The sequence below is a fragment of the Prionailurus bengalensis genome, chromosome X, assembly GCF_016509475.1.
Source record: "Prionailurus bengalensis isolate Pbe53 chromosome X, Fcat_Pben_1.1_paternal_pri, whole genome shotgun sequence".
Taxonomy (NCBI): Eukaryota; Metazoa; Chordata; class Mammalia; order Carnivora; family Felidae; genus Prionailurus; species Prionailurus bengalensis.
Window position 1 is genome coordinate 39,049,893 of NC_057361.1, and position 17,423 is coordinate 39,067,315.

The 17,423-nt window shown below is 46.0% G+C and overlaps 1 protein-coding gene across 1 annotated transcript in view; it reads right to left on the reverse strand.

The window, feature by feature from the left end:
- Positions 1-17,423, reverse strand: part of EFHC2 (EF-hand domain containing 2) — a 200,634-nt gene that overhangs the window by 17,315 nt on the left and 165,896 nt on the right. The window contains exons 12-14 of the mRNA XM_043569816.1: positions 15,444-15,641; positions 13,415-13,507; positions 1,407-1,512 (exon numbers count right to left, since the gene is read on the reverse strand). Of these exons, the coding sequence (XP_043425751.1) occupies positions 1,407-1,512; positions 13,415-13,507; positions 15,444-15,641 (397 nt within the window). The remainder of the gene's footprint in view (positions 1-1,406; positions 1,513-13,414; positions 13,508-15,443; positions 15,642-17,423) is intronic.

Here is a 17,423-nt window from a genome sequence, read left to right on the forward strand (position 1 = left end):
CACTCTGATTTGTTTTAAGCATTTTTTTTAAAGTTTATTTCTTTTGAGGGAGGGGGGGAGAGAGAGAGAGCGCGCGCGCGTGCGCCCACGTGTGCACACGAGCAGGGGAGGGGCAGAGAGGGGGAGACAGAAAGAATCCCAAGCGGGTTCTGTGCTGTCGGTGCACAGCCCAGCACGGGGCTTGAACTCACGAACCGTGAGATCATGACCTGAGCCGAGATCAAGAGTCGAACGCTTAACCAACTGAGCCACCCAGGCACCCCCACCCCCACCCCAGTATAATTTCTTGGAGGCTTCCTCCTCAACCCATTCCATCCCACGCAGGCTGTATCATGCCATACTCCAAAGCATGAGTGAGTGTATTGATGCCCCCATGGGCAGTGTCCCCCCCCCCCCGCAAAAGGCAGCAATAATGACCTTCACTCTGGACCCCAGCGCTGAGCATAGAACCTGCTGAGAGTGGATTACCGACTCACGATTTGTCTGAGAATTAGATTTATAAGCGAATGGGTTAAGTCCCCCAAAGCCGCTCGGCTAAGCAAGTGGCAGAGACAGAATTCAACACTAGCTCTGCGACTCTGAAGGCCACCACTCTCTCCCAACCATCTGGAAGTTCTAAGGCTGCCTGACTGCTCCAGAATAGCAGCATGCCTGAGGGAACTCTCCAGGGGCAGTAGACCAGTTCAGGCCAGAATGAGCTGGTTAGCAGCGACAGGCAGGAATAAATGCCTCCTTTCTGGGAGCAACCACATGACATTTGCTTTATCAAGGGACGTTCCCAAGAAAATCAATTTCTGGAGCATGTTAAAAATATAAACAAACCTCCATCCACACCCCCCCACCCCCCCCCCCAACTCCTTGAAGACAACTGGTCCAAAGAGATCTTAGGGAATTCAGACAATGCCACAATGTTGAGAGCACCATCAGATCACATGAACTTTGCTTTCCCTAACCAAGCATTTTCCTGCTGAATTTTTATGGTAAGTTTGGCTGCACTGTGACATGCGCGTCCCCATACTATCCTCTGTCACCCAAGGCAAACCTGTATGCACAGTCACAGATACACTGGGGATTCTTGAAACACGCACCATCGGAGATTTGCTCTTGTGGCTCACGATGATGTTAGCAGAATCCCTTGATAAGAGTGTTTACATCTATTTATAACCGTAACCTATTATCCTATTTTCCATATAATGGGATGCGACTGGAGTTAACAAAAATTCAGCTGCACAAGAGAAGTCATGCTCTTATAGAGCAGATGTTCACTCAGCACGGAAAGCAATTAGCCTTTACCGCAAATACCCAGGAAGACGGAAGCGCTTTTTCCAAAAGCGCGGCTGTTAATGTTTCATGTTGAAAACTAGTTTTTCAGATAAAGGATATTAAAAATGCAAGGTTGATTTTACCTCTTTAGTAAACGATACCGCTTGCAATTCGGGCATCGGATTCATTCTCCAGTTCAGAGCAGAGAAAAATAACTCGTAATTTATTTGTTCTTCACGGTCTTGAAACCTGAAAATATAATTATGGAATATAATTTGACTCAATCTGCAGAATTCAGGACCGAAATGTCACCTTAAATACTACCATGAAAACATAATGTCAGGTACGTTTCAATATCTGCTATTTTTCCTGTTTCTTACTAGTTTATTTTCTGATTCTAACTCTTGAGAATGTGAACTCTTTGTGAGCAAAGATCCCATACAGCTACTTTACCAACGTGTCCCCAACACCTAGATTAATGCTGGCACTTAGTAGGTGCTCAATAAATATTTGTTGCAGTTGCCACAGAAAGAAATGAGCTTATTCAGTAACCGAGACCATTTTGTTCAGGGTATTTGAAGGTCCCCTTTAATTTCATATCGTTGATCCAATAGGTCAGTAAAATAAAATCTCCTTGTATTTTTAGACTGCATGCCTTTTAAATTTTAAAGGGGAGCCTAGATTCATTTTGTCTACTAAGATATTTTTAGGGAAGCTAAAAGGTATCTTTATCATTTATTATCTAGCCATTAAAAAGGGTTTATTTAGATCCACATGTACTGTCCTGGAAATATGTTCATGATGTATTGTTGAGCAGAAAGGCGGTTATGAAACAGTATCTAGAGTTATGATCTTACTTGAGGTTTATATTTATATAAAAAGGCATAGAAAAAGTCTAGCAACAACACACTGAAATATTAAAAACAGCTATTTCTGGGAAGAGAGACTGAGTTTTGCTGTTTTCTTCAGACTTTTCTGTATCATCTGAATTGTTTTAAATTCATAAGAAAAAACATTAAGTAAGCCCATTTTCACTTAAAAGAAAACATTGGCATAAATGTAACCTTAACCATAATAGACTTTTGGCTATTAAGACCTAGGAATTTCAACACAATTGCTAAAATGACCTAAATACAAGCAAAGTACTTCTCAGTGTAATACCTCCATACCACCTACTCTGAATTTGACCACATTCTGCCAATCTTGTTTTCTTTTACAGAGAGACAGAGACAGAGACAGAGACGGAGAGAGGGAGAGAGAGAACCTCAAGCAGGCTCAGAGTCAGCACAGAGCCCGATGTGGGACTTGATCACATGACCCTGGGATCAGGACCTGAGCCAAAATCAAGAGTCGGATGCTTAACCAACTGAGCCACCCAGGTGCCCCACTTTCTGCCCATTTTTAAGGCTAGAAAACATACACTGGTCATGTCCGACCATTGTTTGAAGGAAAAGACAAAGGTATTATTTCAAGCACCTTCAGGACCTCCAACTCAACACACCCCTCCCACCAGCAAGTGAGGTGCACAAGACTCTGTTGCAAGAATGAACAGGGGATAATTAATTATAAGAAAGCCGGGTTGGGGCGCCTGGGTGGCTCAGTGGGTTGAGCGTCCGACTTCGGCTCAGGTCACGATCTCACGGTTCATGAGTTTGAGCCCCGCATCGGGCTCTGTGCTGACAGCTCGGAGCCTGGAGCCTGCTCCGGATTCTGTGTCTCCCTCTCTCTCTGTCCCTCTCCCCCTCACTCTCTGTCTCTTTCTCTCAAAAATAAATAAACGTTAAAAAAAAAATTAAAAAGAAAAGAAAGCTGGGTGATGATAAATGCAGGAAAATAGCATACTCATAACCAAAGGACTTTTTTCCCCCTCAGGATTAAAGAAAATAATGGCTCGTATTTATAAACTAATAAAAATTAGCAGTAATAAGTTAAATGTTACAAGATGAAGTCACACAGGCTCATCAATCTAAACAAAGTAGAATCAACAGCGATCAGAAGAGGGGAAAGGGAATTTGGTTATTTTTTTGTGTACATTTTCTTTGGCCAGGGGTTCTGGGATGCAACTCCAATATGCCGCCCCCTACCACTGTTTATCGTCTGGGTTTTGGCTCACTTGTCATCTTGAACTCCTTGAAAGGACATGCTCTGTTTATGGAAATATTTGTAGCCAAAATGCTGGACCATGATGTCTTTTATTTGTGTGTGTTTTGGGAGAGGAACTGAAGCTCAATCAATTAAAGATGTTTTGTAGGAAACTTGCATTTAGCATGGAGCCTTGAAGAAAAGTATTCCCTAATACTCCGAGTAGGAGCTGAGGTCAGAGAATGAGATCATGTAGAGCCTTTAACTTTCCTACTGAAGAGAACTAAGAGCCACAGGAGCAGACTGTACAGAGGGGTATTATGGGACCCAAGTTGTATTTTCTAAAGATTGCTCTGACTGATACATTGAGAAGAGAATGCAGGGGCAGGGCCAAAGTGGTGAGGGCAGTTAGCAGTCTTTTTCCGTAACCCAGAGGAGGCATAAATGGCGGCAGTGGCGGTGGAGATCAGTGAGGAGTGGTCAATTCTTAATACTTTGAGTGTAGGATTCCAGGAGGATTGTATACAGTGACAGGGAGAGACACAGACGAGACAGAGAGAATGAATGGACTCAGGACAACTCTAAGGGTTTTGCTTGACCAATTGGAAAAATATAGCTGTCCTGAGACTGGAAGGATTGCCGGGGCTACAGGTTGGCAGAAAACAACCGGGAGTTCTGTTTGCATATGTTATATTTTGATGGGAAGTGAGCAGTTGGATCTATGAGCTTGAAATTCAGGGAAGAGGTTCGAGGTGAAGACAAAAATGTGGCAGCCATTAGCATACAGATGGTGTTAAAAGCCACCAGATTGTGGGGGGTGCCTGGGTGGCTCAGCTGGTTAAGTGTCTGACCTTGGCTCAGATCATGATCTTACAGTTCCTGATTTCGAGCCCCGAGTCAGGCTCTGTGCTGACAGCTCAGAGCCTGGAGCCTGCTTCAGATTCTGTGTCTCCCTCTCTCTCTGCCCCTCCCCTGCTCCTGCTCTCTCTCTCTCTCTCAAAAAAATGAATAAACATTAAAAAAAAAATTTTTTTAAGCCACCAGATTGAGCGATTGGATGAGATCACCAATGAACTAAGTTTCTCTGTTTCTAGAGTACAGAATGTAATTGTCGGTAAATTACCGTTACGTCAATTACAGGAGACACTTATTTAATCCTAGAGGTTTCAGAAGTGTGATATCCCAGTAATTTGGGAACCAGTCAAAAGATTACCAAACAAATGTAGGACCACATCAGACTTCACCCGCACATACAATCCACTAACGAGTCCTGAGGGTTCTACCACCATAGCAGATCATAAGTCCTTTCCTCCACCTCCTCTCCCATTCACTAACTCCAAGCCGCCATCAACTCCTACCTGGGTTGTAACCATAGCTTTGTAGCTTGGTCTTGCTGCTTCGACTCTGACCATGCTGCAGACACATCCTCCATCAGAATGAGCTTTTTAAAACATAGACCAGATCAATAACTTTCTTCCTTGAACGCTCCAATGGCTTTCCAATCCACTTGGGACAGAAGCTGAACTCCTCATCGGGGATTATAACACTGTATGTAATCCGGCCATCGCTGACCTCCCTGATCTCACCTGAAAACTCCATCTCTGTTCAAAACATCGCAGGTGCACTAGCCTTCTTCCTGTTCTCTGAGCATGCTGAGATTTCTTCCAGAAATGCGAGGCATTTGCCCCTCTGGTCCCTTTGTCTGAAAGTCTCAATTCAAATGTTGCTTCTTCAGAAAGGCCTTCCTGAAGTTCCTCTTACCTAACCGAGTCCCTCTACCCGAATCTGCATTTGCCCTGAATGATGGCAATGGAAACTTCTAGAAAGATTTCCGAAATCACCACTGGAATTCCTATTATCATACTTTGTTACCAAGAAGTCTTCTCTTTACTCATCCCTACCTGTTACCCCTAGGTGCCCAGCCTTCTTCCCTGCCCGACATACGATATGTCAGACTCAACACATCTAACCACTTACCCATTTCAAAGGCTATTTGGAAAGGATATTTGTGAATCAAATGATATTCAGGAAGGATCAAAAGCTGGAAATGGAAGAGTACACAGCTTAGAAACGATGTATGAATGTTTTCTGAGGAAAAACGTTTGAGAGATTTAGTCTTTTCAAAGACCCAGAGCCAGGCTCCAGAGAAGAGTTGAGCTAATGTGGTATGGCACTCCAAGTTTTTCTTTTCAGTTCTTAGAGGATCTCAATGGATATGGAACTCTCAGCAAAAGGAGCAAGGGACAAGAGAACAAAGCATCTTTCAATGAAAGTGGATAAAATGAGCCAATGCTTCTTGGAAGAATTCTTTGCTGCTGGAAGTGGACAGAGTTGTAGTTAATCCTGATGGATTGGTCACAAATATTTATCTCCCTTTCTCACCAAAAGCCCACCAAAACGACAATAAAGGAATAGGTGGTAACCCACAATGTTCATGACAGCTGGAAAAAAGACAACGGTGGGCAAGAATCTTCAAAATCTTTTGCAAGATGGAAAGCAGACCAAGGACTGGTAACCAGCTTGGCAGAGCTGAGGAAGGGAAGCTAAACTGTAAATGTCTGGAGGCAGGGGGCCACTTAGAGATTAGCCAATGTGGCCCACAGAACTCCTGAGGTGCTCAGCGAAAGCAGGCTCCAGATGCCATCAGAGGCGGGAACATGGTGTGAGACTGAAAACAAGGGCTGTTTCAAAGCCTGAACAAAGCCAGGGCAGCGAATCCCAAGTACCTTTTTCTATACAGCTCTCTTTCAGAGCAATTCAACTTAAGAAGCTTCAGTCTGGGGGAGCTGAAGCATAATCGAGGGCAGAGGAGAGCATTACACACTGAACTTGGGCCTCTCGGCCCCCTTCCTTCCCCTTTCCCCATTTCTAGAATACCTGTAGCCATGCTTTGGTGACCCTTTCTCCCATTCCACCCTCCCTCCTATTCCAGCAGAAGATGGCATTCCTTTCCTGATTCTCTGAATGGTCTCAGAAAGATCTCCAGATTCCAGCTTCTGGGGTTCACCTAACGAAAATGAGGGGTAGGAGATGGATTTGTGCAGTGAAACCCACCAATCAACAAGATCCTCCCCCCCAAAAGCTTCAAGCATTAAGGACAGAAGCCAAAACAGCAACAGTAAAAAAACAAAAACAAAAACAAAAGGAATCAGAGAAACAAAGGCAATTAGGTTGCAGAGGCAAAGACGGAAGATAAGAGGATACAGTACACCCGTGAAAAAAGGACAGAAAACTAAAAAAGGGAACATTCAGACAAACTGTGCTCCTGGAATAAAAAATCTGATAGTAGTAAATACACACAGCAGAAGAGGCGGAATATCGTGTCAAGAAAATCATGATGACAAAGAGAAAATCCGGGAAAGGAGAGATCCAAATCCAGGACATCCAAAATCTTTTTTTTTTTTTTAATTTTTTAATGTTTATCTTTATTTTTGAGACGGAGAGAGATAGAGCATGAGCAGGGCAGAGGCAGAGAGAGAGGGAGACACAGAATCGGAAGCAGGCTCCGGGCTCTGAGCTGTCAGCACAGAGCTCGACGCGGGGCTCGAACTCGTCAACTGCAAGATCATGACCTGAGCCGAAGTCGGACACTCAACTGACTGAGCCACCCAGGTGCCCCTAGGACATCCAAAATCTTAATGACAGGAGTTCTCACAAGAGAAAAATGAAAATGAAAGAGGAAATTACTAAAAATTGATGGAAAGTTTCCCAGAACCAAAGGACAGGGTCTCCAGACCAGAAGGGCCCATAAAGTGTTAAGCACAGCGAATCCGTATCCAGCCACACACACATACACACAAGGCCCCGAAGAGAAGATCCTAAGAGCATCCAGAAAGACCAATAGTGGGAATTAATATTATGTTAAATCCTCAAGCACCCTAACAGGAAGTTAGCAGTGGTATCTAAAAATGAGAAACACAGAAATAGTATGTGCGTGTTATTTAAATGTCGATGGAATATTACCCAGCCATCAAAAAGAATGTCATCTCGTCATTCGCAATGGCGTGGATGGAGCTAGAGAGTATTATGCTAAGTCAAATAAGTCAATCAGAGAAAGACAAATACCAGATGCTTTTACTCCTATATGGAATTGAAGAAACAAAACAGATGAACATACGGTAAGAGGGGGGAGAAGAGAGAGAAACAAACCACAAGAGACTCTTAACGATAGACAACAAACTGAGGGGTGATGGAGGGAGGTGGGTGGGGGATGGGCTAGGTGGGTGATAGGTATCGAGGAGGTCACTGGTTGCGATGAGCACTGGGTGTGGTACGTAAGTGACGAGTCGCAGAATTCTACTTTTGAAACCCATATCCCACAGTATGTCACCTAACAAAAATTTTAAATAAACAAACAGACAAACGTCTATAGAAATGGCTAGAACAACTGAAAGAGGCTGCTTCCTGTGCATGGATGGGTCTGGGAGGTGGGGAAGGGTGTGGCTGGAAGCTGCTGCTGTTGGAATAAGCTTTTTAGAATTGTTTGAGTTTTGTTTTTGTTTTTGTTTTACCATGAGAATGTACCAGTGTGATGTAAGTACAAAATGTACAAAGAGAGAGAGAGAAAGAGAGAGAGAGAGAATACGGATATATAAGAGAGCTCGGGTTCTAAAAATAGTCCAAATAGGAGGCAGAGGAGCCAAGAGGAAGCAGTTCAGAGATGGAGGAAGGCTTGACTCTTCGGGTACTGGGAACAAGTCAGTCATTGCCTGCATTTACCTCTGAATACCGTCTCCCCTGTCACCCATAAATGGCGCCCTCCCTGTCATCCTTTACCAGATCCTATCCATCCTTTCAAAACATTTTGGAAAGACCTGTGAATCATATAGAAAATATGTCTCCTTACTTCGGGGTCATGCTGTGCCCCTGATCAAAAATGTCAGCCTCCTGATTGTCCACGAGGACCCCCTACTTTGCTCCTCGCCGAACGACTTTTGGCTCTTGCTAAGACTCTGATCCGTGGTCAAAGGACGAAGATTGGCCACTCTGGAGGCAAGTCTCTCAAAAAGGCCGTGAAGGCAATTCCAAAGAAGAACTTTGTATGGCAACATTGTTGGAACCCGTGCACGGTCTTCCAGGGTGACTGCCCTAAAGGGCAACACTAATTCTGGCTTTTAAGTGTTTCTCCGCTTGTTAAAAAGTCAGCCTCCTTACTTTAAAGTCCCAGCTCACAGTGCTAAAGTGTTTTCCTAAAGCCTCCATAAATTCCTCTTTCCCTTTGATACTTGGGCAAGCCACCATCTCCTTCCCTACACAAACTCAGGGACATGTTTGTGGAGGAAGAGGGAGGGAAGGCAATTTTCCCTCGTTCCTCCTTAGATAATCATGACCCCCCCCCCCCCCCCCCCCGCCCAAGCATGCTCCTCGATGCCTAGCTAGGTGGGAGTTCTTAGAAATGTGTCATTTGACGGGTGCTTTTGGTCCCCCCCTCCCTAAAAGGATGAATGGCTTGAAAACTACAGAAGCCATCTATCTCCTTGCCACAACGAATAAAGCTCCATCTGTGGAGGTAAAAGGCAGAGCAGCAGCTGTGTTTTGCTGAAAAGGAACATGGCTTCCCCCTCTGCTGCAAAGGCCATCTTGCAACACAGGTGAATGGGCTGGGCTGCATGACTAGAGCTGCAAGGGAGGGAGGGCAGTGAAGACACATTTTTGATTCACTTGGTTGTGTTTGGCTTCAGTTCATTACTCGGCAAACCCAGGGGTGCCCACCTGAGCACCTTCTGCGATTTTTTTAATTTATTTACTTGAGGCAGGGGAGGGGCAGAGAGAGAGGGAGGGGGAGAGAATCCCAAGCAGGCTCCTCGCTGTCAGTGTGGAGCCCTACGTGGGGCTCGATCTCACGAACCGTGAGATCATGTCAGACGCTTAACCAGCTGAGCCACCCAGGTGCCCCTTGAACACCTTCTGAGATACTTAGTGACTGGACACTTGAGAAAAACGTAGAGCTCTGGGCCACTGCGTCCGTGGGTCATTAAAAACTCAGAGTTGGCATGGTGGCATGGCCCCAGGTTGTCAGTGAGTAGTTCTGGGAATCTCTAGACGGCCAGGTCTCTAAATTAACTTCCAGTTATTCCAAGTGGCGATTCATAAGGCCACCATTAGGGAAGGAGGCCACCTCTTCACTTCCCAGTCCCACACGGAGCACAGAACGGAATGACCTCAGAATACTCTCCACTTCCGAACGGTTTGAGAACCAGAATTTCTTGCCTATGAACAACTGAGGGAGCATCAAAAACCCAAGAGAGGGCTCAGAGAGGTCGGGTCCATTTACAAGGCTCACATCCCAAAGGTTTAGGGTATCTTAGGGAGTCGTCGTCCTAATTCCATTGGAGACTCAACCCGGTCTGCACCGCGCTCTCTCAGCGAGAGAGCCTCTTGGTGCCTCAGTGCCTGCACTTAACAAAATGAGGAATCGTGCCTATCATCAATGGTCACGTGCCTTTTGACAGGCTCGGGGGGTTATGGAATATTCTAGGGCCCTCGGCACTGTGTCAATGCAGAGCGTCAGTCCCATCATTCACGTATCACCCATTGCTACTACTACACAGAACACGTAAGCCCGATGCTCTATGCGTTGGTGAGATGAACCCGTCTGGTAGCTAAGGTGACTTCACGCCACGGACTGGTGGGGCCTCAGGTGACCGGATGTGAACACGATTTTGAAGTCCCGATCCCAGCTTGAGCTGGGCTAATTCAGGAAAAGCCCTAACTGAATCACAAGAAAGAAAGAAAAAAAAAAAAAAAAAGGAAGAGCAGCAGAGGGAACTCTCGATACTAAAACAACGGGGTTAGGAAAAATACGCGAGTAACCATCACTGGGGTGAGAGACAATCAGTCAAATCTGCAGCCATGTTGTTTTCCGGCGCCTGAACTGAGCGCACACAGCCGCAGGTAAAACCGCCCTCGGACGGAGCGTGCGCTGAACCAGAACAACACGCTCCAGGCCTGCCTCCCACAGGACGTGGCAGACGTCAGAGGGGCTCTGGCGTGGCATGCCACAGGAGGGCTGTGCAGAAAGAGAGTCTGGTCAAGGCTCTGGAAAGCCCTGTGCAGTCTGTGGGGAACAATAAGAATGCAGAATAGAAATGTAAGCTGCAGGCTGATGGGTCCGTTAGGAATTAGGGCCGTCTTTGAAAGGAATCTGCGGAGATGATGCAAAACCCCAAGCATGCGACCCAGATCGTGGCGGGGCATATGGGAGGGAGAGGGGACTGGGAATGAGACATTTTCTAATCTGACTGGTCTGAAGTTTCCCCTGAGTGAAGAGAAGGGTCACCGCACAATCAGAGGCAGAGCTGGACTGAACACAGTCCGCTTAGCAACCCGGAGGGATGACCTCCACAAAGCCGAGCTGGGCTCGGAGGCAGATGTGTGCCGTGCCCGGGACATCTTCGAAGGAAGTGGGGGAACGGTCTTTCTGCCTTTAATGTCAAATCATAAAGGCAGAGACAAAACAGGCTGCAGAGGATGATGATTCGGTGGCCTCAGTGTTAGAGAAGGAACGTCTAGGTCCTCCAGAGGCCAGGCTCCCACATCACCGGACTTTCCAGGACAACTCATCCCCGGGGCCATAAGAGATAATCTAATAAATATCCGCAGCTTCCTGACGGGAAGACAGCTTCATGTGCGAAACGCCTTCAGATCCAACTGTTTGAAAACAAGGCTTCCTCTGTGTAGAGGGACACAAGTTTCTTCCAGTTCACTTTGAAGTCAGAGTGTGTGGTCTGTGGTCCCTGACTTCAACTTCTCGCCTAGTCCCCGATCGATACTCAGTACCAGGTGCTGCGCTGGGTACTTCGTGTATGTTATCTCAAGTCACCCTCAGAACTGCCAGGAAGTGGGTATTATCTCATTGTATTTTTGGTTTTATTTTATTTTTTTAGTCTAGAGAGAGAGAGCAAGCACACAAGCAGGGGAGAAGGGGGGAGGGAGAGAGAGAGAATCCCAAGCAGGCTCCACACTGAGCGGAGGGGCTCGATCCCACGGCCCTGGGATCATGGCCTGAGCCCGTATCAAGAGCCAGATGCTTAACCAACTTAGTCGCCCAGGCGCCCCGGTATTATCTCATTTTAGAGGTGAAGAATCTGAGGTTCAGGCAGGTCAAAAATCTTGCACAAGATCACATAGCTAGCAAATGCATTCAAAGACTACAAGAGACCAGGCAGGGTGAAACTGTTAAGATCTGACGAACCCGCTGGTTGTTCATAGGCGGCAAATCAAACAGGCTGAAAGCAGGTCTCTGTATCCGAACGGACCGAACGTCAAGTCGCAAATCTTCGTTACAAGGTAAGAGACAAAAAGAGAAACACGGTGTTGTGAGAATCTTCTGGAAGAGTCAGTCACAGCCAGCCAAGTGAATCTAAGATGGCTTCATGGGTGGGGTGCTACCCGAAGTGAGTCTTAGAGAAAGAGCAGGATTTCAGCAGGTAAAGAAAACTGGAAGCTATTTTCTACTGAAGAAAGAGCAAGAGAAAAGGCAAACTAACTAACTAACTAACTAACTAACAGTGGGAAGCAGGAGATAGACATGTGAAATGCTAACTAGCCCATGTGGTCTTGGGAATGTGATGGCGGAAGAAAGCAGACTCCTAGGCCTATTTCATCTCAGGTCCTTTCCATCAGGATGCCCTGCCTTCTCCCTCACACTGATGCGAGGACTCAGATGAGGACTCCCCACTCCAGCCCCCGCCTGAAAACAATGCTCCCACTGACAACCCTAAGCCTCCCAATGCAGAAGGGGGAGAAGGAGTGAAGAGCCAGCGATTTCGGTCTTTCCTTGAAAAGGAAAGAGGGGTTACGGAGAGTTCGTGAGTAGAAAAGCAGTGCTATGACATTTTGGCTCTTAGAAGGTATTAAGCTGCTGCGTGTGAAGACAGATTTAAACATTTAGAGACTGGTGGAAGAAAGACCAATGCGGAGGCGCCGTAATAGCCAGGAAGAAACGTGGGTGAGAACAAGAGTGAAGACGGTAGGAATGGAGAGGAAAGAGCGGCTGCCAAGGAGTAGGCAGGATGTAGAACTGTCAAGCTCATCTTCTAGATTATGGGACTTTGGGCAAACCACCTCATCTCCCTAAACCTCAGCATCCTCATGTAAGGTAGGAAGAGAATAGTTCTGACTCATGAAGCTGTGCTCACAAAGCAAATGAAGTAATGTCTTCAGAGCAAGGACAACGATGGCTAGAACACAGTCCAAAATGTCAGAATTACCGAGACGAGCAAGTCGGAGGAGGGGCTGGGATAATGCCAGAGTCTGCGTAGCTGGGAGGGCGGGTGCCAGGAAGTCAAACGTAGACGTTGAGCAGGAGAGTGAGGTGTTTCACAAAGCAGTTCATGGTGCTTTCCCTTTGCAACATCATAATCGCCACGGTTTACATCTGGGGCTCTAGTAGGGCAGAGCCCTATGCTAGTAACACTAGGCTCTCTTACCACATGTCTTTGGCCAGTAGGAACTACTGCTTTGAAAAATCTGCCCCGAATTTGAGATCTAATACCCTCAAAACCAATGAAGTAGGACGTTTTCATTTTGTCCCGGGAACCTGTGTGTATGTGTATGTGTGTCTTAAATATTATTTTATTTTTGTAAATGCTTTTTATTTATTTTGAGAGAGAGAGAGAGAGACAGAGAGAGAGACAGAGTACTAGCAGGAGAGGGACAGAGACACACACACACACACACACACACACAGAATCTGAAGAAGGCTCCAGGCTCCGAGCTATCAGCACAGAGCCCAGAGCCCGACGCGGGGCTCGAACCCGCGAACTGCGAGGTCGTGACCTGAGCCGAAGTCCGCGCTCAGCCGACCGGGCCACCCAGGCGCCCCTACGTGTGTCTGTCTTAATGTTAAAAAGATAGACTAGCAATTCAGAACAGGCTGTCCAACGTTCAAAACCATGACCAACTTTTCCTTTCGTAACACTTACATGGAAATGCGTCGTCAATAACATAACCGGAACGGTCAAGGGGCAATCAAGGATAATGAAAGGTAAATGTACAACCAGGAGGAGCCCCCCGCCCCACAAAAGTGTGCAGGACAAACCCCACGGAGGGAGGAGCTCTCGCTTACCCGGACAGTATGGATCCCAGGAGGTCATCAGTCAGAGGTAACCTGAAGGATTTGCACAGCCTTCTGATGTCTTTGGTGGGTAGCACTTTTTTCCTGCATTAAAACAGAGTAGGCAGGTGTTTATAGATTTTGTCTCTCTTGAGTAAACAGTTACATGCTGTAGGAAAGAAAATACAGATGCCTCCCAAGAATCTGCACACGGAAATGAATATCAGCGGTGGTAGGGGGATTCACAGTAAGGAAAAACAGTCCTATGGCCATTTCACCAACTTTTTCCAGTTCATAAGCCATCAGATTCTGTCCTTACAAAGGCCTGCCCATCACGATTCAGACTCTTGGTTGGTGACAGCACAGCGTATTAGGGCTGCGGCCACGAGTGCTGCTCTAAGTAATTGGTCTGCCTTCTTGACCACTGGTCAAAAGATGGCTCTGATATTTGAAAACATCTCTTAATTTGACAGGCATCTAGAGCCTCCAACACAAGTATTCAATGACTTGAGGGTGTTTTTCTAGTCTTTTCTTGGACCCAAACCTTGCAATTTGGAAGCCCCAGCTGGGGCCTTAACATTCACCTCAGTTTTGTCAGAGGGTTTCTCCAGAGCAGCCCAAGAGTCATTTTCCTCAGCCTGCTGCAGGGGGGGGGGGGGGGGGGGGCGCACAGAAGTGCTCATCCAGTGTTCTCACTCGGCCAGTATTCTTCTAGGCACCAAGGAAAATGAGAACCAGTAGGAAGGAAAGCGGGCGGCTTTATTCACAGACAGGTTATAAAATGATGAGAGAGCGTTTATGTCTAGAACGGAAGCTTGTCAGATCTGGAAGAGGTCTGGAATGCCCAGGAGGTATTCCTTTAGTGAAGGAGGGTCACACTTCTCACCCCGGGGGAGGGGTCCCCACCGGGGTGGAAGGCAGGGCCAGGGTCATGCAAAGCTCAGGCCATGCATCCTCCAGAAGGCTCGGCAAAGTGTGAAGGTTCAAGGAAAAATACCATCTTTACAAAAACTCAACGAGGCTGTATTATTCTGGATTAGGAAAAAATACTCATGTTCATCACTAAGATGAACCATTGGACCTTTTTTTAAATTTTTTTTTTTAACGTTTATTTATTTTTGAGACAGAGAGAGATAGAGCATGAATGGGGGAGGGGCAGAGAGAGGGAGACACAGAATCTGAAACAGGCTCCAGGCTCTGAGCTGTCAGCACAGAGCCCGACGCGGGGCTCGAACTCACGGACCGCGAGATCATGACCCGAGCCGAAGTCGGCCGCCCAACCGACTGAGCCACCCAGGCGCCCCTAACCATTGGACCTTTAAAGATATTTCGGGTACACAGCAGGCCACTTGGATGTAAACTTCAGGTCTGGGGATGGCGGAAGGGGTCGTGGGAGCAAAGAAACGGCAGTGGTGGGGCCTAACAAAATTAGAGGCTAGGGTTAAAACTAAGATTTTCTAACTCCACGTGAGTATTTCCCCCCATGATATCAGGTCTGTGGGTAAGATGGGGCTCTACTTTATAAAAATGACTCGATAAAGCTCAATATAAACATGGCGAATGTATTAGAGATAGACTACGCTGAACTTCACTATTTTCAAGAAGAAATCATTTCAAAGCAACTCTGTAGAACGTTTCCTTGTAAATTCCCTGTTCTCTGTATTATAAAGGTTATTTGCAAGTCCCAGTCATCACTAAAATAATGTATGAAAAAGACCTCTCTGAATGAAACGTTCTAACATTTGGCTTTACTACGTTACGGCTGAAAGCTTTCAGAAACCAATTAAAAGGAAATGCAAAGAGGCATCCTGTTTTTTTGAAGATACACGGGCCTTCCGTATTCCGTCAGCAAACAGAGGTCACCATCACTATGAAATATGTGTATCAGATGTTCACCAAAAATGATTTACAGGACCTCTGCTATATAGTGGGAGTATAATGGGACATCTCAAAGTTCTTTCTGCCCTTTGGGATAAAACGTGAATCCGCTCACTACTCGGGTCTACAGAAATTTATTAAAATCGAGAAAAGAAAGACTTACTTTTCTCGATCTTCATAGACACAAGTAGCAATGAGTCTTTCAAAATTCTCAAAAGTATTTTTCTTGAGTTGTTCGTGGGCCTGCGCCATTAGGATGTTCATATCAGGACACGTGTCCTCGGGCACCCCGTAGTGACGTGCAAGGGTTATAAATTCATGTTCTAGGAGTCTCCCAACGGTTAGAGTCATCATTATGTCTCTGTAAAGAAAATGAGAAAACGCTCATGAAGTTGCATCTAACAACAATATTTTGCTTTCTCTCAAGAATATCCAAACTCCACCGTATAAAATTTTTATCAACTGCACAGAGGACAGGTGACTATTTTTCTTTAATTTAATTTCCATTTCAATTCTGAGCAGCAGGAAGGCACCAGTGCTGGGATGGACGCACTACAGCTTCTAAATGAAATGGCATTTTCCCCAAACTCAAACTCCTACCAGAGAAGTGCCTGCAACCAGAAAGCGGATCTCTCAAAGTCCTTGGTTAAAGAATAAAGAATAAAAAATAAAAAACAAACAAAAAAAACACCTGCCACTAAATACAGGATTTCGTTCAATGCCTATTAACCTTACTTTACACAACATCGTAACGGACTTGGGGTTCTGGTTTCCCAGGCATAAAATGTATAAATCAGTACATTAGAAAGCTCTTTTCGAGTTGGAGAAAGCAATTATAAACATCTCCGCAGAAAAACTCAGACCGACACGCCCTGCCAGTGAAAAAAAAACAAGAGGAAAAGAGTAAAAAATGAAGAACGATGTAAAGGTACAGCTGTCTTAGGCTTTTGAAGACAATGGCATTGAGATTTTGCGGCAGAGCTAAAACAACAACAACGACAACAACAAATGACAGCAACAACATATTAACGATGAGGACTCAGAGCCTAACAAACTGGCAGGGTTGTCCTCAGTATATTCTCTGTATCACAGCTATAAACCATGCAGCACGTGTAAGAAAGAAGTACATCAAAATAGTTAAAATGCCAACCGTTACAGTGGTTACATGAATAAGCTTCCATTCTCTAGAAAATCTACTTACCGCGAATAATTCAGTTCCCAAGAATCCCAAACAAGCAAGGGAATACAAGATTGTATTTGCTCTGCGGCTCACAGGCTGGTCTTTCAGAATAACGGCTTTTAGTTCTCTTACGCATCTCTTGGCATTCTCAAGATCATCGAAGATCTCTGGGCCTCTCCTAGTCTCTCAACACCACAGACTGGGAGGGCCGCTTGAACGCACTGAGTAATAATATAACCCTTGCCATCCGTCGAGTACTAGCTATGTGCCAGGTCCTGCGTTGCCAGAAACTTCTGGCATGGATCATTTCATCTGGCTCAGAAGATAGGGGCTATCACTATTCCCATTTTACAGAGGAGAACACTGAGGCACCGAATACGTCCCATGTCACGCAAGCCAGAATGAGAACAGTTGCAGTCTGGCTCCAAAGCCCACGCCCTTGCATGTTGTTCTATCCCTCTTCTGTTGGGACACAGAAGACAGAATGACTGGATGGAGTTGGGGCTCAGCCAGGGAAAGTTTCCTAGAGGCTGTGGGTATTAAGCTGACCGTTTACAGACCTCTACTCCCTTTACCGTCCATGACCTCTGCTTCGAGGGCTATCACTTGATCAGCATAAGTAAGTCAGAGAAAGTAATTTCAGACACCCGGAATCACCAACCGTCTCTGACAAAGGGCTAAGTGACCATGGAGAAATCTCTCCGAGGAAAGCCCGCAGCTCATTTAGAACACCGGTCACGGAATACTCAGTCATGACACGGGCGGAAAATGGAATGCTACGCAGCCATAAAAAGCAGGTTGTTGGGGTGCCTGGGTGGCTCAGTCGGTTAAGTGTCCGACTCTTTATTTCCCTCAGGTCATCATCTCACGGTTCATGAGTTCGAGCCCTGCCATCGGGCTGCACGCCGATAGCGCGGAGCCTGCTTCCGATTCTTTCTCCCGCTCTCTCTGCCCCTCCCCCAC